This window comes from Hyperolius riggenbachi, chromosome 1 (assembly GCF_040937935.1).
Source record: "Hyperolius riggenbachi isolate aHypRig1 chromosome 1, aHypRig1.pri, whole genome shotgun sequence".
In the NCBI taxonomy this organism is placed as follows: domain Eukaryota; kingdom Metazoa; phylum Chordata; class Amphibia; order Anura; family Hyperoliidae; genus Hyperolius; species Hyperolius riggenbachi.
Window position 1 is genome coordinate 95,102,624 of NC_090646.1, and position 20,679 is coordinate 95,123,302.

Consider the following 20,679-nt stretch of genomic DNA (forward strand, 5'->3'; position numbering starts at 1 on the left):
CCAAAAAGGCTATGCAGCCAGAGCTTGGCATTTTGAAGCCAGCACACTGCGGAACCCACTATAGGGTTAATGACGTCGGCGCGCGCAGCCAGGAATGGAACACACAGGCCAGTCATGCAGTAAAAATCTTTATTTAGAACGCTTCCAGCGGCCAGCATGCGCAGTACATTTGCCTTTGACCACCACAGGGAAAAGCAATCGAGCGCCGCACGTGAGTGCAGGGAGTTTAGTGAGTGAGGCGAAGAGCGATAGATTGGTGCGGCCTGGCCGTACAGTCAGCTAGACTTGCAGAGTACAGCAGTGTGGAAGTAGAGAGAGGATGGGAGGAGAGGTGTGACAGTCTGCAAGCGGATCTGCTGCTGGCATTGGCACTGCAGGGAGGACAGACACCCCTCAGTACCTCACTGCATGGGAGAACCTGCTGCTGTACTGGTGAGCATGGGGGGGCATTGTGTGCAGGGAGCCCATACACGCCCAGGTGATGCCAGGGTGCTGCTCTCAACTGGGCAGAGATGGGGGCAAGACGTCAGCCAGTCATTCCTGACACTACATTGCTGGGTCATGTGCCTGGATATGCCCCTCCAGGCTTGGCCAGTGTACAGATGGACATACAGAGCAGGGGGGCAGTTTCTGAACTCCTCCACAGGTCCCAACAGTGTCTGCAAGTCATCAGCAGCAGCCCTTCCTTTGTTTGTGATTGTTTGTTACTAGCAGCTCCCTTGCAGGATTAGTTAGATGCACTATCTGTCCCAGGGAGGACAGTAAGGATATGTGCTCCTATTCCCTAGAGAGGTTTTGACGCGCCGAACGTGTGCATGTTTGTGCTATGCATGTTACAGGGCCAGAGTTAGGACACAAACGACACTGGGCTACCTCTACGCGGTGTATGTGACTACGCAAAACACTTTATTCTTGTAACGAAGATCCCAGCTTTTAACTTAGCTGTAGGGACAGCATTGATTGCTGCATGATTTTTGTAAATGGATTTGCATGAGTGTGCAGAAGTTCATTTTGATGTTTTGCTGGTTCCAGACCCGACACCACTCCTTGTAGATTGCATGCTCTTTTTCTACAGCTGTTGTGCCAGATCAGATCAGGTTTCTCAACATCAGTGTAGCTAATACTCTATAATTAAATAATTAGTTTGTAAAGTATTACTTGTCGATAACATCATCTCAGTACACCTTTGCAAATGTAAATTTGTTAGAGGCTATAGATTCCCAGATGGTTTGATGAAAGTGAGATTAGGGGCAGAGCTTGTATTAGGATGTTTCATACCAAGTAGGGATTCAGCACAAGCACTGCTTCATATTTTTCCCTGCATAAGGTGAGTGTTTACTATCCTGGGGTATATGGGATTTAACTTTACTGTAACTCTTGCAGTTGTTTTGGGGCAGGTTGGTAGTGCGGAATTTGATTGTAGAGATGTGAGGAAGGCACAGATGAAGCAGAAATAAACTAAAGGGAACCCGAGGTGAGAGCTACAGTGCTGCCCTTAATTATTCATACCCCTGGCAAATTTTGACTTAAAGAGACTCTGTAACAACAAAAACCTCCCCTGGGGGGTACTCACCTCGGGTGGGGGAAGCCTCCGGATCCTAATGAGGCTTCCCACGCCGTCCTCTGTCCCACGGGGGTCTCGCTGCAGCCCTCCGAACAGCCGGCGACAGAGCCGACTGTAGCTTCAATATTTACCTTTGCTGGCTCCAGCGGGGGCGCTTTGGCGACTTTCGGCACGGAAATAGACGGAAATACCCGATCTCCGTCGGGTCCGCTCTACTGCGCAGGCGCCGGAAACTTGCGCCTGCGCAGTAGAGCAGACCCGACGGCGATCGGGTATTTCCGCCTACTTCGGCGCCGACAGCCATCAGAGCGCCTGCGCAGGAGCCCGGAAGGTAAATATTGCGTCACGGCTGTACGGAGGGCTACAGCGAGACCCCCGAGGGACGCAGGATGGCGTGGGAAGCCTCATTAGGATCCTGAGGCTTCCCCCACCCGAGGTGAGTACCCCCCAGGGGCCATTTTGTCGTTACAGTTCCTCTTCAAAGAGTAACTGTTAGCCCCCAAACTGAAAATTAAATCTCTCTTGCAATGTTTTATTTACTATTTAAATGAGCCAAAAAGGCATTGTAGAAGTTAAAAATTAATATAATTTTTTTTACTATGTATCTTTTTACCCCAGCTCCGGACGCAAAGCCGCATATCAGATACTGCTGAGCATGCATAGCATGCCTAGCTCTGCCCGACCCCCCTCTTCCCCCCAGGACCAGGTGCCGATATATGCTCACCCCAAACAGCTGACCGCTCTGACACGGAGAGAGAGCGGGAGCACTTCCAGCGCCGCCACCGCAGAGTAGCCGCCGCCGAGTCACATGTGAGAGATGCACGTGCATCTCTCACATGTGACTCGGCGGCGGCTACTCTGCGGTGGCGGCGCTGGAAGTGCTCCCGCTCTCTCTCCGTGTCAGAGCGGTCAGCTGTTTGGGGTGAGCATATATCGGCACCTGGTCCTGGGGGGAAGAGGGGGGTCGGGCAGAGCTAGGCATGCTATGCATGCTCAGCAGTATCTGATATGCGGCTTTGCGTCCGGAGCTGGGGTAAAAGGAAACATAGTAAAAAAAATTATATTGATTTTTAACTTCTACAATGCCTTTTTGGCTCATTTAAATAGTAAATAAAACATTGCAAGAGAGATTTAATTTTCAGTTTTGGGGCTAACAGTTACTCTTTAAAGTTACTTTTATTCAACCAGCAAGTAATTTTTTGATCAGAAATGACATAGATGTCTCCCAAAAGATAATAAGACAATGTACAAGAGGCATTATTGTGGGAAAGAAAACATTTCTCAGCTTTTATTTACATTTGAGCAAAACGTGTTGGGATCACTTTAAAGAAGGTAACAGATTTGCATTGCTTTCCATATTTACCTTTTCAGTTTACATATACCATTTGCCTCTGAAAACCACATACACAGGGCAGCAACAGGCGGAGCAGTGCTTTTCAGCGCTGCTAGATTTGGGCGCAGCCGGCGCCTCCATAGACTTCAATAGGAATCACTCCTATTGCAGCGCTCAGTGAGTAACGTCGGCTCCGTCAGAAGACGGGAGCCGAAGTTGCTTAAAAACATAGTAATTCGGCCTCCAGCAATCGCTGGAAGCCGAATTATTTCATTCCCCCACTATCCATGGCGGCCTGGAGGGGGAATAGTAATTAAATCGGCCCGGACTTGTGCAGATGCAGGATCAGCTATATACCGCTGTATCCTGCGCCCAAGTCTACCGGCGCCGATTTCAAATGTACTCGCAACAGGAGGTATTCCTACCTAGCTATGATGCAAAATGAAGGGGTGATTATTTTCATTGCTTTTGCAGGGTTTCTGTTACCTCGAATTTTGCTTGCCTACTTAAAGTGATCCTAAAGTCAACCAAAAAAAATGAGTTTTACTCACCTGGGGCTTCCAATAGCCCCCTGCAGCTGTCCGGTGCCCTCGCCGTGTCCCTCCGATTCTCCTGTCCCCGCCGGCAGCCATTTTTCGGTTCCCCGTCAGGACCCGACAGGCTATAGCAAGCATTCAGCAGCATAGCGGGCCATATTGTGGCTGGGAACGCGAAGAATCACTCGCGTTCCCAGCCTGTCAGCGAAACCGGAAGTGGCTGTTGGCGGGGACAGAAGGATCGGAGGGACCGGACAACTGCAGGGGGCTATTGTAAGCCCCAGGTGAGTAAAACTCATTTTTTTAAGGTTCACTTTAACTCTCCTGGCGGTATGAAAAATTCCGCCAGGAGGCAGCGCGGCAGGTTTTTTTTTTTTTTAAATCATGTAGCGAGCCCAGGGCTCGCTACATGATAGCCGCTGCTCAGCGGCATCCCCCCGCCCTCTTCGATCGCCTTCGGCGATCTCCGATCAGGGAATCCCGTTCAAAGAACGGGATTTCCTGGAGGGCTTCCCCTGTCGCCATGGCGACGGGGCGGGATGACGGCAGCGACGTCGTGACGTCATTGGGAGTCCCGATCCACCCCTCGGCGCTGCCTGGCACTGATTGGCCAGGCAGCGCACGGGGTCTGGGGGGGCCCGCGCGCCGCAACGGATAGCGGCGATCGGGCGCGGGGCGGCGGCGATCAGTGTGCTGGCGCAGCTAGCAAACTGCTAGCTGCGTCCAGCAAAAAAAAAAGTAAGAAAATCATCCGAGCAGGGCCGGAGAAAACCCCCGAACTATGTTCGGGGTTACCGCCAGGAAGGTTAAAGGCCAGAGTGGCTAAATGAAGTAATATGGGGCCCTAAGGGCTCATTCACATTGCATTCCTCTCGCGTTAGCTTTCGTGTTGAGGTTTTTTTTTTGTTTGTTTTTTTGATTCCCGTCGCTTGGGTGGGCGTTCCGTTTTTGTGAAAAGCGGTTTTCTAAGTGCTTTTCCCAAGGGTTTTTTTTTTAATTCACTCCCTGACGCAAGTCAGGAAGTGAACTCTTTGACCCGGAAAATAATAAATACAATGTATTTATTCTTTAAAACGCGAACTCGATCTCTGCACAAAGTGATTTTGTGAGCATCTTGCGTTTTTCCTATACCTTCCATTATAGAAAAATCGCCCCAAAAATGGTACAGGCACCGCTTTGCTGGACGCACAGCGCACGACCCGCACTGATCTAAACCTTCTAATAGACATTCATTGCGCAAGCGTTTTGGGGACGGTTTTAAAAATCACCTTCGCTTGAAAAAAGGCCAAAAACGCCATAGATGTGAACGAGCGCTAATTGAGGTACAAGCTTATGCTTCCCCTGAACATTTTTGGTAAGAAGTAATATGAGAGGTCGGCATCTGAGGTGGCTCCTTGACTTCCAGCAGACCCTAGACAACCACCCAGATTGCCTTGTGTATAATCTGGTACTAGCTATACTAAATTGGCCTTGTGCTCAAATGTTATATTTTAGTGTTTCACCTTATATATTTATAAGATTGCATGCGTATTTGCTTATTTGTGAAACTATAAGGCAAGGTTCGCACGAGGCAGGGCGTCTTAGCGCGTGCCGGGTAGCGCCTGCATTGGGCGCCACTATATTCACAGTGCTACAGTGCGCGGCCCACGCAGTGGTTATTCAGGGTTCTGGCAACTGCTGTCATTTGGCTCACCCTGTGCCAAAGTGCCCGGGCGGAAAACTGGCAAGGATCAAGGTTTGCAGTGGGTGTTATGTTGCATTTTCCGTAAGAGCAAGAGCTCAGCAGAATGGAAAAGTCACGTGGCACGTCATCTGTGCTTTGCATGGTATAGAGTGAAGCATACAGTCACTGAAAAGTATGCTTCACTGTCACAGTTAACGCATGTGTTTTTTTCATTACACGTTGGAATGCCACACGCTGTTAAAAAACACAGCACCGGCCACACTGAACATCACATTGTTTTTTCATTGCAGTGGGGAAAACTGCATTGCAATATGGCCTTCACACTATACCACAACGCCCCACTTTGAACATATTGCACATACTGCTAGCACACTTGCTGCTAATGTTATCCTATGGTATTGCTACTACCACACTAGCAGCAGCTTGGTGCTTCATCCTCTTGTGTTGTAGTTGCTACAAACACACTGCTACTTTCTTATTGCTTTAAGATTATGCTGAGCTACTATCTTGTAATTTTGTGCTTCCACAAACTACGACACATAGAGAGTGTTTGATGAACTCCCAAGCTTGTACCATGTTTTCTTGTCTGAGCTTTGCAGATCATTAAAGTTCTTTGGTATTGGAAGGGTTAAACTGTGGTGCACTCTGCGAGTATATCTTGGCCAGCACTGGGAGCAGGCATTTTATTGGTTGTCAGCCAAAGGCTCTCCCAGTGGTAATGTTTATCTGCTGCCATAGATTGGCATGTGAGGTTGCTGCAGACTTGTGATGTCCCGGGTGCAGAGAGATAGCCTGGCTGAGTGGCCTGGGAGGGACTCCTCCTGAGTCACTCTATCATCCTGAAGGTCAGCACATTCTTTGTCCTGAATCTGGAAAGTGTCAGGTCTGTCCACATTCTCCCGGCAGCGGCACCATTTTTGGAATAATATGTGACTGCCGCAGCCTCAGATCTGTTTATAAAATGGGATTGGCATTGGGAAGTTGCAGTGCAGAAAATATGACTTTTTCATTCTTTCTTTTCCCCCTACAGAAATCATGGACTCGGAGCCAGCAGCTACCCCGCCCATGCTTGGCAGATCACAGCTAAATGCTGCTACTGATGCTGATGTGCAGCATGAAGACAACCACAAGGCGGCCCCATCCACCCCAGTGTCCCCCAGAGATTTTGCAGCTGTGCCAGGTATGCCTAAAACCAACCTGCTGTTGCTTGTGTCTGCCCACCACTGCTGCTACTGTAAAAATGCACAGGGGCACCTGAAATCCACTTGGCAATTGTTGGCGAAATGACTTGAGCCATGTAGACACTATTTGTTTATTAGATTTATATAGCGCCAACATATTATTATGCTGCGCGGTGACCGACAACACAATACAGGTAATAAGCAGTAGGACACACAATGCCAGATCATACACTTGGCAAAGACAGTTAGGGCAGAGGTGAGATGAGGTAGGCCTTCTTTAATAGGTGAGTTTTGAGGCCTTGTTTGAAGGTGCTGAAAGCATACCTGAGATTATGGATAAGAAAGATTTTATACTTACTCTGGGCTTCCTCCAGTCCCATGAACACCACTGCGTCCCTTGCCGTCCTCCCGGGAAGCTCCATTCAGCCCCAATCAGCCCTGTTAATCTGGCTCAGCTGCGCCAATCGGGTTCTTCTGCGCATGCGTGGCCAAGCCAGTTACCGTGGCTGATTGCGGCCAAACGGAGGCACTCGGGAGGACGCAGAGGGATGCAGCGGTGCTCATGGGGCTGGAGGAAGCCTGGGCAAATATAAAATCTTTCTTATCCATGATCTCAGGTACACTTGAAGTAAGGGGAAACCTGATAGACAGGTGGAGAAGGTTCCAAAGGATGGGGGCAGTTCTAGTAAAGTCCTGTAGTCGCACATGGGGGTGCAAAATGCATGTTATGGTTAGGAAGAGGTCACTGGATTAGTGAAGTAGGCAGCCAGGTTTGTATCTGCTGACCAGGTCAGAGATGTAGGTCAAGCAAGACTTGTGTATAGATGTGTAGGCCAGGCACAGGATCTTGAAGCTGATTCTGAAGCGGATCTGGAGACAGTGGAGGTATTTGCATAAGGTAGTCGTGAAGAGGGCATCATGGGAGGAGTAGATGGCTGTTGCATTCATGATGGAATGTAGGGGAGGTGATGCACTTCAGAGGAAAGCCTGACAGGAGGGTGCAGAGACTGTCACCTGCAGCATTCGGGACTTGATCCTTCGGGCAACATTTTGGTGCCGACTTCTGCACAGAATAACGTTGCAGCACCTTGTACCTATGGTAGTTTGAATCCCAACATTATCTGCATGGAGTTTGTATGTTCCCTCTGTGTTTAGTGTGGGTTTTCTCCAGGCACCCCGGGCACATACTAGACATTATTGTATGTCTGGTGGGGGACTGGACATCTGGGTTAGTAATACAGCAGGCATAAGATTTCCCCATACATGGTCTCTTGGAAGAAGAAAAGAACACTAAATGTATTTTGAATGGTAAGTTCTCCCCAATGCAGTGTTCTGAGTAAAATGTAACCTGTGAAGATAAACAGCCATCCTCCCCTCTCTAGGAAGAGTAGTTTGTGTCCTCAACGCTCCCTTCTCCTCCTTCAGGGAGGGTGCGATAGCTGGCGCCATGCTCCTCTCAGCTCCGGTACCCCCGCTGTGGTGTTCTTGTCTGATGGGGAGGGAGTGATAGCTGGCTCCATACTCCGCTCCGGTACCCTGGCAGTGCTGTTCTTGTCTGATGGGGAGGGTGCAATAGCTGGCACCATGCTTCTCTCAGCTCCGGTACCCCCGCTGTGGTGTTCTTGTCTGATGGGGAGGGAGCGATAGCTGGCTCCATACTCCTCTCCGCTCCGGTACCCTGGCAGTGCTGTTCTTGTCTGATGCTCCCCATCAGACAAGAACAGCACTGCCAGGATACCGGAGCAATAGCTGGCGCCATGCTCCTCTCAGCTCCGGTACCCCCGCTGTGGTGTTCTCGTCTGATGGGGAGTGTGCAATAGCTGGCACCATGCTGCTCTCAGCTCCGGTACCCTTGCAGTGCTGTTCTCGTCTAATGGGGAGGGAGCGATTAGCTGGTGCCATGCTGCTCTCAGCTCCGGTACCCCCGCTGGGGTGTTCTCGTCTGATGGGGAGGGTGCAATAGCTGGCGCCATGCTGCTCTCAGCTCTGGTACCCCGCTGCGGTGTTCTCGTCTGATAGGGAAGGTGCAATATCTGGCGCCATGCTTCTCTCAGCTCCGGTACCCCCGCTGTGGTGTTCTTGTCTGATAGGGAGAGTGCAATAGCTGGCGCCATGCTCCTCTCAGCTCCAGTACCCCACTGTGGTGTTCTTGTCTGATAGGAAGGGTGCAATAGCTGGCGCCATGCTCGTCTCAGCTCCGGTACCCCACTGTAGTGTTCTCGTCTGATGGGGAGGGAGCGATAGCTGGCGCCATGCTTCTCTCAGCTCCGGTACCCCACTGTGGTGTTCTTGTCTGATAGGGAGAGTGCAATAGCTGGCTCCATGCTCCTCTCAGCTCCGGTACCCCACTGTGGTGTTCTTGTCTGATAGGAAGGGTGCAATAGCTGGTGCCATGCTCCTCTCAGCTCCGGTACCCCCGCTGTGGTGTTCTTGTCTGATGGGGAGGGAACAATAGCTGGCGCCATGCTCCTCTCAGCTCTGGTACCCCGCTGCGGTGTTCTCGTCTGATGGGGAGGGAGTGATAGCTGGCACCATACTCCTCTCAGCTCTGGTACCCCACTGTGGTGTTCTTGTCTGATAGGAAGGGTGCAATAGCTGGTGCCATGCTCCTCTCAGCTCCGGTACCCCCGCTGTGGTGTTCTTGTCTGATGGGGAGGGAACAATAGCTGGCTCCATGCTCCTCTCAGCTCTGGTACCCCGCTGCGGTGTTCTCGTCTGATAGGGAAGGTGCAATAGCTGGAGCCATGCTTCTCTCAGCTCCGGTACCCCCGCTGTGGTGTTCTTGTCTGATAGGGAGAGTGCAATAGCTGGCGCCATGCTTCTCTCAGCTCCGGTACCCCCGCTGTGGTGTTCTTGTCTGATAGGGAGAGTGCAATAGCTGGCACCATACTCCTCTCAGCTCCGGTACCCCCGCTGTGGTGTTCTTGTCTGATGGGGAGGGAACAATAGCTGGCTCCATGCTTCTCTCAGCTCTGGTACCCCGCTGCGGTGTTCTCGTCTGATAGGGAAGGTGCAATAGCTGGAGCCATGCTTCTCTCAGCTCCGGTACCCCCGCTGTGGTGTTCTTGTCTGATAGGGAGAGTGCAATAGCTGGTGCCATGCTCCTCTCAGCTCCGGTACCCTCACTGTGGTGTTCTTGTCTGATAGGGAGAGTGCAATAGCTGGCGCCATGCTCCTCTCAGCTCCGGTATCCCCGCTGTGGTGTTCTCGTCTGATAGGGAAGGTTTGCCATCACACTAGCGATATCCCATGCCAGACGAGTGTTTACCCTGCAGCATCCTGTGTTCCTGCCAGTAAATAACAAATATTGCCTGTCGGAATGTATGGCTCAGCATTAAGGAATAATTATCCAGGCTTAGCATGTTTATGCAGCGACCTTTATTAGTGCGGTCTGCATCCGCTGGAAGCATCTGGCGGATTTTTTTTTTTTTTCCTGAAGAAATCCTTTGAGTAGAAATGATTTAAAAGTCCAGGCAGATATACAAACTTCGATTTTGTGAGCTTGTGGAGTCATTAAACGATTTTCAGGGTTTATGATAAGTGTGTGTGTCATTGTGTGTGAGCCTTCATGTTATTACATCCCCATCCTCCTCTCCACACAGCTGAAAATCACATCAAATTATTGATGGGAGTTCCTGCAGTGGCTTCTGGGATATGGGCAGTAAGAAGCAGAGATATCCACCAGCAGATTCCTCTTTTCACAGCTGGGAATAGTGCCATACATCATACACTGGCGTTTTAAAGGAAAACTGAAGTGAGAAGACTATGGAGGCTGCCATATTTATTGCTTTTTAAGCAATACTAGTTGCCTGGCATCCTGCTGATCTGTTTGGCTGCAGTAGTCTCTGAATAACACCAGGAATTAGCATGCAGCTAATCTTGTCAGATCTGACAATAATGTCAAAAACACCTGATCTGCTGCATGCTTGTTCAGGGCCTATGGCTAAAAATATTAGAAGCAGACGATTAGCAGGACAGCCAAGTAACTGGTATTGCTTAAAAGGAAATAAATACCTATAACAGCCTTCATGTCCCCTCCCCAACTCTTCTCAGCAGTATACAAGATTACTATATCTCCGTAGTAGCTGTAGCAATTATTACAATCAATCTGTTGGTACCGTTGATGTGTGTCGTGCAGTGATTTCAAATGGTTAACATTTGTTTTCGTAGGTCATATAGTCCATGTATTCCTATATCAGCACCATCTTTAGGCCTGGAACCCACTACAAATCGCAAAGCGCTATCGCAATCGCTAGCGTTTTTCATGAGCATTTTGTACGTGATCTCATGAGCGTTTTCCAGCGATTTTGGTAGCGATTTTAAAAAAGTGTACGCTTTTTTTTTACCAGCGATTGTAATAGCGATTTGCGATTTTATTTCTGATTGGTCTTTTCCAAATTATTATACATTTTTTACAGTTTGCAGCATTTGTAGCGATTTTCATATCGATTAGCCAGCGCTTATATATTTATATTGAAGCACAAACGCTCCCAAATTGCTGCATGGCTTGCGATTGCGATTTTGCTAATTCCAATCCCTACTGTGAAATTTGTTACATTTATTTACATTGGCAGAGTGTTAAGGGAAAACGCTAGAGATTTAAAGCGCTCCCTAAATGCTCAAAAAAGCGCTCTAGTGGGTTCCAGGCCTCTGGTTACTTTTAGGTTGTCTTTTTTTTTTGTTTTTTTTTTGTTTTGTTACTGTTATTGCAGGAAACAAGAGGAACTGTGGTGAAAATTACAAATAAAATAGCTTCTTTTTTTTTTTTTTAATACAATGTTCGTTTATAGATTATACAGGCAGTATTTGCTAATTGTAAAATCTTTCCTCACCCTGATTTACATTCTGAAATGTATCAAAGGCGGTAACATCTTTTCTGCTGTCAGGTGCATCACTGCAGAATGTTTGGCTACTGAGAGCTCCAAAGCCATTACAAAATATACCTGGGTTCCCAGAATGCTCTGGGAGGAGAATTCAGCGCAGTTAATCAGCCTAGGCTAAACATCACTGGGAGGTATACAGGAATATATGTAGGAAATGTTTCTGTTGCTGAAACCACAAACCTTACCAAAAAAGTGGGTCGCCTGAATAATTTACTGCATTCTACTGTATGTGACTACTGTGCTACTGTACTACTGTATGTGACTACCGTGCTACTGTATGTGACTACTGTGCTACTGTACTACTGTATGTGACTACTGTGCTACTGTACTACTGTATGTGACTACTGTGCCTCTTAAAAAAGCTGCACAGACGTGAGGAGGTCAAACAAACAGCCCCCAAAAGATGCATGCAGAAAATTGGAAGACAAGTGTGTCCCCTGCTTTAGTCATAATGCATTCTCGTAAATGAACCTCCTTGTCAGCTGTTGTTACAGGGTTGAGCTGAATGCTCGCCTAATGATGGATCGGGGAACCTCACAGCGATGCCTCCCAACAAACGTGGTTCTCCGATCCATCTTCCTGCCCGCAGGAACAAGCAACAGGTGAAAACGAGAGTTCAAGCGATCATGGCGCTTTGCAATCTGCCGTGACGGTCTTTATTGCTGCATGTCGCAAAGTGTCGTTCACCTAATTGCCTGCCTGTACCCCACATCGCTCGTCGGAGGAATCGCGTAGTGGGTACGGGCCTTTACAGTTCAGCATTCTGACACCAGAGCAAGGCCTGCTGAATTCACTCTGCCTCCCTTGTGCTGGATAGTGGCACAGTAACCACACATCAGGGAATGCTGTACATCTGCTTGCGGAGGTGTCTCCTGAGCTGGCCTGAGCTTGTTCTCACAGGAACCTCACAGCTGCTCTGATAGAGGGTGCAGGAGGTGAGTGTGGAATGCTGCTGCTGTTGATAATGATGGAGACCAGACCAGCCAGCAGGCTATTTTCCTATGCTGCTTCTGCAAAAGACACTTCAGCTTTATTTTCCTGCCTGGTCTGTATTTCCTGTACTAGAGGAATAAAGCAACCACAACATAATGCAATCACTACTGGCAGACTGATTCGGCTGAGTTGTGTTATGCAAACTCGGGGATAAAGCAAACAGCAATAAATGGCGCAGATATGTAAAATGAATACAAAAGTTTGCTTTCTTAAAATAGAAAGAATTTGCAATAATTCAGGTTGGAGTGAGCCTGAGATGTCTCCCAGTGCATCACTGCTGAATATATGTAAACTAACCATTGTACCCTTGGAAGCTAAACACACCTCCAGATCCGCTGGAATACAATGATGTGTCAGCTTGTTAATTTGTACAGAGCCATAATAATCCAACACGCATACAGAGTGTTTCGGATTGTTTGATCCTTATCAGTGCATGGCTCTGTGGAATAAGGCTTGTAACACCCAGAGGTACAGACTAACCAGCAAGCTCATGGTGACCCAGAACTCATTGGAGTGTGTGAGGGGCTACAATGGTCCTAAAAGCCCCCTTACTAAAATGTTATGAATACAAAAGTTTGCTTTCTTAAAACAGAAAGAAGTTGCTATAATTCAGGTTGGAGTGAGCTTGAGATGTCTCCCAGTGCATCACTGCTGAATATATGCAAATTAACCATTGTTGCCCTTAGAAGCCAATGTGCAATGTGTAGCTACCTCATAAGTAAAGGAGAACAGCAATGTGTAGCTGCTGGTTCTACAGTCAGGTCTTGTGGGGTGGTAGGAGATTCTCTATTCATTCCTCCTGCTTCAGTCAGCTGAGTTGTAAGGAAATTCTGCTTTCATCATTTCATGATTGCCATACACTCAGATCTGTGCTGCACCGGTGTACAGTGATGTGAAAAGCTATTTGCCCCCTTCCTGATTTCTTATTCTTTTGCATGTTTGTCACATTTAAATGTTTCTGCTCATCAAAAACCGTTAACTATTAGTCAAAGATAACATAATTGAACACAAAATGCAGTTTTAAATGATGGTTTTTATTATTTAGTGAGAAAAAAACCTCCAAATCTACATGGCCCTGTGTGAAAAAGTGATTGCCCCCCTTGTTAAAAAATAACTTAACTGTGGTTTATCACACACCTGAGTTCAATTTCTGTAGTCACCCCCAGGCCTGATTACTGCCACACCTGTTTCAATCAAGAAATCCCTTAAATAGGAGCTATCTGACACAGAGAAGTAGACCAAAAGCACCTCAAAAGCTAGACATCATGCCAAGATCCAAAGAAATTCAGGAACAAATGAGAACAAAAGTACTGTAATTGAGATCTATCAGTCTGGTTAAGGTTATAAAGCCATTTCTAAAGCTTTGGGGCTCCAGTGAACCACAGTGAGAGCCATTATCCACAAATGGCAAAAACATGGAACAGTGATGAACCTTCCCAAGAGTGGCCGGCCGACCAAAATTACCCCAAGAGCGCAGAGAAAACTCATCGGAGAGGCCACAAAAGACCCGAGGACAACATCTAAAGAACTGCAGGCCTCACTTGCCTCAATTAAGGTCAGTGTTCACGACTCCACCATAAGAAAGAGACTGGGCAAAAACGGCCTGCATGGCAGATATCCAAGGCGCAAACCACTTTTAAGCAAAAAGAACATTAAGGCTCGTTTCAATTTTGCTAAAAAAAACATCTCAATGATTGCCAAGACTTTTGGGAAAATACCTTGTGGACCGACGAGACAAAAGTTGAACTTTTTGGAAGGTGCGTGTCCCGTTACATCTGGCGTAGAAGTAACACAGCATTTCAGCAAAAGAACATCATACCAACAGTAAAATATGGTGGTGGTAGTGTGATGGTCTGGGGTTGTTTTGCTGCTTCAGGACCTGGAAGGCTTGCTGTGATAGATGGAACCATGAATTCTACTGTCTACCAAAAGTCCTGATGGAGAAAGTCCGGCCATCTGTTTGTCAACTCAAGCTGAAGCGATCTTGGGTGCTGCAGCAGGACAATGACCCAAAACACACCAGCAAATCCACCTCTGAATGGCTGAAGAAAAACAAAATGAAGACTTTGGAGTGGCCTAGTCAAAGTCCTGACCTGAATCCTACTGAGATGTTGTGGCATGGCCTTAAAAAGGCGGTTCATGCTAAAAAAAAAAACTCAAATAAAGCTGAATTACAACAATTCTGCAAAGATGAGTGGGCCAAAACTCCTCCAGAGCACTGTAAAAGACTCGTTGCAAGTTATCGCAAACGCTTGATTGCAGTTATTGCTGCTAAGGGTGGCCCAACCAGTTATTAGGTTCAGGGGGCAATTTTTTTCTTTCACACAGGGCCATGTAGGTTTTGAGGTTTTTTTTCTCACTAATTAATAAAAACCATCATTTAAAACTGCATTTTGTGTTAAATTATGTTATCTTTGACTAATAGTTAACGGTTTTTGATGAGCAGAAACATTTAAGTGTGACAAACATGCAAAAGAATAAGAAATCAGGAAGGGGGCAAATAGTTTTTCACACCACTGTATGTGTGCTGCAAAGTTACCCTGGCAAAAAAATGTATTAACCACTTTACCCCCAGCGGTACGAATTTCTCCGCCCCTTTTTTCCCTCCTAAAAAACCAGGGACGGAGAAATCCGTACCTTCCGCGCTCCCGCCGCTCGTGCGCACGCACCCGCCGCTCGTGCACGCCGCCGCCCGCTCGCCCGGAGATCAATGAACGGGAAAATCCATTCCCGTTCGTTGATCTAGCCCCCGCAATGATCTGCTGCTTCTTTCAGAAACAGCGAGATCATTGTGCGTCTCCCAGCCTCCTACTGCTTCCTGTAAGCGTCCTTCCGGACGCTTACAGGTCGCATGTAAACAAACACTCTGTGGCCATCTTGTGGCCAAATAGTAAACTACACCCTAAAAGCATTTTACATATACAAACATTACATTTACACAATAAATTAACTCATTACCTCCCACACTCCCCAATTTTTTTTTTTTTTGTAATTATAAAAAAAAAAAAAAAAAATACAATAAAAAAAAAAAACATAAATAGTTACCTTAGGGACTGAACTTTTTAAATATTTATATCAGGAAGGTACAACACTGTTACTTTATAAACTATGGGCTTGTAATTAGGGATGGATGCAAAACTGAAAAAAATGCACCTTTATTTCCAAATAAAATATTGTCGCCAAACATTGTGATAGGGACATAATTTAAATGGTTTTATAACCGGGACAAATGGGTTAATACATTTCATGGGTTTTATTTACAGTAGCATGCTTTATTTAAAAACTATAATGGCCGAAAACTGAAAAATAATAATTTTTTCCCACATTTTTTCCTATTTCCCCATTAAAACACATTTAGAATAAAATAATTCTTTGCATAATGTCCCACCTAAAGAAAGCCTAATTGGTGGCGAAAAAAACAAGATATAGTTCATTTCATTGGGATAAGTAATGATAAAGTTATAGACGAATGTATGGAAGGAGCGCTGAAAGGTGAAAATTGCTCTGGTGGTCAGGGGGTAAAACCCCTCAGTGGTGAAGTGGTTAAAGTGCTATGAAACTTTTGTTTACATTCCTTTGTCAGATACATTTAGTAAACATTAGCAAATTGCTGAAGCTGAGCTGCACTGAGCTGAGAAGTGATCACTAGATAGATTTTAATATATAAATACAGCAGCTATGCAATAAAATGCAATGGCCGCTTTCAAAGCAGATAAACTGTACTTTGGGAATTGGTACACAGACACTATTACTGCACATTTGCACAAAAGCAAATATGATAACTATGGGTAATAAAACGTAATTTTTATGGAATGTTATATCAAAGTTTTATCCCACTTTAAAGGTCTAGCTCTCTTCCTCTCCCAATAGCATTTTAAAAAATAGAGTTGAGGTTTGAAAGATTTGTAAGTAATTGTATTGTGATGCTAGCAGCAGCAGCAGTCATGTGACCATCACTGACCATCGTATCCGGCAATAGGCAGGCTCTACATAGCAAGATCAAAGGAGACTACAACTGAATCCTCTAACCTTCTGTTAGGTTTCAATAATTTTTATTAAAGGATTTTCAAATTTTTCCACAGTCATATTAACAATGACATTTGTGCTGAGTTGTTAACTGAACATACATGAGTATATATAGGTATGCATAAGTATACAGCATATAAAATAACAATATGAAGAAAAAGAACAGTTTGCATGGAAGTATAAGTCATACCATCAACAATGCTTGATCAAGATGTTATAATCAAGGTTATAATCAGGGTTAAAAAAAAAAAAAAAAAACAAAGTTGTGAGTCGCTTATCTGCAACCAATGACAGCATAAAAACTTTATTCAAATGGTATAATTCCTCAGTGGTTGCTTGATAATTTCCCTAGTGCCTAGCGATAGTAGGTATTCGAATAAAAGTCTATGTATTCTAACCTTCTGTTAAAGGGACACTATACCGGAAAAATGGACACCTTGTCCACGCCCCCATGTCTTGGTTGGAGTGGTGTGTGTCAAATCAGCATTCCTTTCCTCCAGTCAAAGGCCTGATGCACACCAAGAGCGGTTCTGAGCGTTTTTAAAAAACGATTGCGGGTTGAAAACCGCATGCCTAATGTATTGCAATGGAATGGCGCACACCAGAGCGGTTCTTTTTTCCCTCAAACGCAATCTCGGGCCCTGCAGCATTTTTGCGGATTTCTGACGAGTTTCTGCCTCAAAGTAAAGTATAGGAAAGTGGTGATCAAAGTGATCAGAGCGGTTTTGCAAGCATTTTTGTTACAGAAACTGTTCAGTTACACCAAAAAACTCTAGGCATGTTTCGAAAATCGCTCCAAACATGCCTAGAATTGCTCTGAAAAACCACTAGAGGTTTTTGGTGTGCACTGGTGCAAAGTCGGTAACTTTCTCCCGGACACTGCGAGTGTATGTGCCGGTCACATAACTGCACCTGATTGCATCTAAATACATGAATTTTACATTTTTTTTCCCCCCTCTTTTTGATCTACTTTATGACTGTTGAGTGAGAACTTTAATAGTAGTTTTGCCTGGAGCGTTTCTTTAATGGGAGTCCAGAAAGTCCTGGGTATTCCTCTTTCTTATGTTCTACCCTCTATTTAACACTATTTTCCAGTAAAAAGACAGCGCTATCCCAGACTTAGAGGCTCAGGCTCTGTGCATAACTCTTTGTGAACTGCTAGAGGGGTAATTTGGTCTCTTACCAAATAACTACATTGATTGCTGCTTCTATGCCCAGGGGTTCACTTTCCCCCGCTAGATATCCTCAACCTTGATGTATATACTGTACATATCTCATAAGCCACAATGGCCTCAATTCACTAAGATCATGCTAGAGATAATAAGGCAAGAGAAAACTTACCTCCACACGTGAGAGAGTTATCTTACCTCTTCATTCCTTAAGTTACCTCTCCTGTAGTTAATTTACCTCCTCTGTAGTTATTTTCACATGCAGCTAATTAACAGCCTGTCTTTAACTCTGGAGTTATTTTAAGGATTGGAGAGTTAATTTAAAGACAGAAGAGTTAACTTTAGGCTTGCCTGAGGTAAAATGTTTCCTGAATACTACATGCCTTATCACCATGGTAACAACTCTAGAAGAGTTATTAAAGACAGGAGATAAGTTTAGTGAATTGAGGCCATTGTTTTGTCAACCTTCTAAGTTTAATATAAAGCCCATGTATAGGCATAGACCTAAATATGCTACGGGGTCATATATGCTACGGGGTCATATGTTACCATTTTGCATCAAACAAGGCTACTGCATGATAAAGGGTTTTTATTTTGATTGGTTTTTTTTGTTTTTTTTTTTAAATGATCACGATTTAAAACCTGTATTAAAGTGGACCTGAACTCTTGCACAAGACAGGAGGAAAACAGAGAGAAATGCCTTCTGTATGTGTTTAGAGAGTTTAGCCTGTAATTCCCCCTCATTTGTTACTAATCACAAGTGTAATTTGATCTCCCAGCTGTGTCCTCTCAGGAATCTCTGCAGTCCTCCGCACAACAGCTAATTTTTAAACACAGGATGTTAACCCTATGCCTGCTTCCATGAAAGCAGGAAGTAGACACTGCAGATTTATTGCAGGATTTCTATCAGCTGTAACAAAGAAACGTTTTTTCTTTAAAGCTTATTATGCTATTGCTTATCTTTTAGAGCAGAGAGGAAGTTCTGAATTGAGGTCCGCTAAGGCAGTCCTCTTCTGGTTGTGACTGCTGCTCAGATTGCATCATCCCACTTTTCAGGGATGCAGGCGCAGACTGGATTCCATGGGTAAATTACATCCTGGTGTAATAAATATATGAGGTACAGGAAGTGGCCAATGCCTGGGCTCCTGATCAGGCTCATATGTGCTTATCAAGAGCTTTTACAGGAAACTATTTCTGGCACTGGGTACCTGCACAGAACTAGAAAAACAGGTGTGTGGAGTGGGGCTTTGAGAAGAGAGATGTATTCCTAAACCTGCTGTCCAGATACAATATACCAGTCCTGTATTCTGTAGTTGTCTGTGAATATGTGCAGCATGTGATCTGATGTGACTTCCTATTGCAGATACATTGGCTGGAGAAGACGAGGCCACACTGCAGGAGCTGCTGGATAGAGCCAGACATGGGGACTCCAAGGCTCAGAGTGAGGTAAACCATGTTGTGTGTTAGCAGATAGGACAGTGGTTTTCTGGAATTCTGCTGTGTGAGGCCAAGATGATTCACTACATAATCAACACATTCTGCTTTACACCCCTCCACAAACAATGCAGCCTGCCAATGCACTGCCAGTGTGTACTGATAGGACTGGCACACAAGACTGGTTCTCCTCTGGAAGAGAGCACTCCATTTCCCTTTGCTTTTCTATCTACCCTCTGCCTTTACTCCCTGCCATTTCCTGAGTCTGTCCTATTTGAAGTTACAATTTTGCTATCTTAAAGGGACACTTAAGGTAAAATAAAAAGTGAGTTTTACTCACCTGGGGCTTCTACCAGCCCCCTGCAGCTGTCCCGTGCCCACGCAGTCTCGCTTCGATGCTCCTGTGTAGCAGTACAAAGGGCGCTATTGTGGCCAGGAACGGGACGAATCACTCGCGTTCCCAGGCCTGTCGCCAAACCCGGGGACTGGAGGATCCGAGCGAGACTGCATGGGCACGGGACAGCTGCAGGGGGCTGGTAGAAGCCCCAGGTGAGTAAAGCTCATTTTTTTTGTTTGCCTTAAGTGACCCTTTAAAGAAGTGGTCCCCAACCTTTTTTGACCCAAGGACCGCTTCAGTATCTGGCAATGTTTCCAAGGACCGGGGACATATGCAAGCGTATGTGGGGGACAGGGGTGTTATTGCGTGGGGGGGGGGGGGCAGGGGGCTTGTTCTACAGGCAGGGTCATTACATAACAAAGTCCTGGCAACACCAGCTCTACCTAACCACTATCTTCATCAACCTCAGCACTTTGGAAAAGATGTCTTCGCACTGCACTGGGGCTGCTGCATAAGCCACCAGCACAAGGTACATTTGGTGTGACAGGTGGTGTGAAGGGGGGTACTGTCTGGGCTTCCTTATCTATTGACACAGTAATTTCGGTACTATTCCGTTAGCCGGGCGCAACCACCAGGTGGCGTTAAAAAGAAATCCCCTTTGTTTAGAAGCGTACAGCGCTGCCGGGGGCCGCAGCGCTCTACGAGATTGGCGATCCCCGGCCTCTGATTGGCCGGGGAGTGCCGTCCTCTCATAGGCTGATGCCTATGAGAGGCGGAACAGGACGAATCACCGTCCTGTTCCAAATCTGTTCACAAAGGGGAGGGAGGAGGGGGGGGAGAGAGAGCCTCATAGAGGCGAAGAAAAAAACAAAGTGCTGCAGCGATCGGACCCCTCCGGCGGCATGTCCCCTTAGGGACAAAAAAAGGTAAGTCCGATCACTGGGCTCCCAAGCTGGGCTGTGCAGGAGGCTGAAGAGCCTGCACAGCCCAGTACTTCACATAATGGCCTGGTCTTTGGGGGGGGGGGGGGGGTAGCACTGTGGGCGGCAAGTGGTTAAGGGCCCCTTTCCACTATGCAGCAGTGTTTCCATGCAGGGGATTCAGATGCTGCCTGTACCTATAATGGGCTGGCATTCTGGGGGCACGCTGCAGATTCCTGCAGCACGCACCCGATTCCCTGTAGCCGATTCGGGCTGCGTCTTTGCGGCATGACTGGAGCCGCGGCCGATTTGGAAATGGCTCCTAGTGGAAACCCGCCTTAAGTGATGGGTATGAAAAATGTAGTTAGAAGCACTGAGCTCCAGTGGAACAGCAGACATGGGTGGTTCTTTGTGCCTAAAGGTAGCCATACAATTATAGGTGTGGACCAAAGATAGATCTGTCGCAGAATCTGATCAGAGAGGGATAAATCTAATGAAATCCCTCCAGACACTGCACATACAGTAGATGTTTAATAGATTTGCGCATGAAACCCATAACATTTTTTTTTTATTTTTATTTTTGGAACGCAGAGTTGCATTGTTCTCTGCATTGCAATGC

At 46.4% G+C, this 20,679-nt stretch overlaps 1 protein-coding gene across 1 annotated transcript in view; it reads left to right on the plus strand.

Annotated features, from left to right (window-relative positions):
- Positions 1-293: 293 nt before the first annotated feature.
- The window catches only part of WFS1 (wolframin ER transmembrane glycoprotein), a 62,456-nt gene continuing 42,070 nt past the window's right edge, over positions 294-20,679 (plus strand). Inside the window, exons 1-3 of the mRNA XM_068277125.1 lie at positions 294-432; positions 6,148-6,297; positions 18,733-18,815. Of these exons, the coding sequence (XP_068133226.1) occupies positions 6,153-6,297; positions 18,733-18,815 (228 nt within the window). The 5' untranslated portion in view covers positions 294-432; positions 6,148-6,152. The remainder of the gene's footprint in view (positions 433-6,147; positions 6,298-18,732; positions 18,816-20,679) is intronic.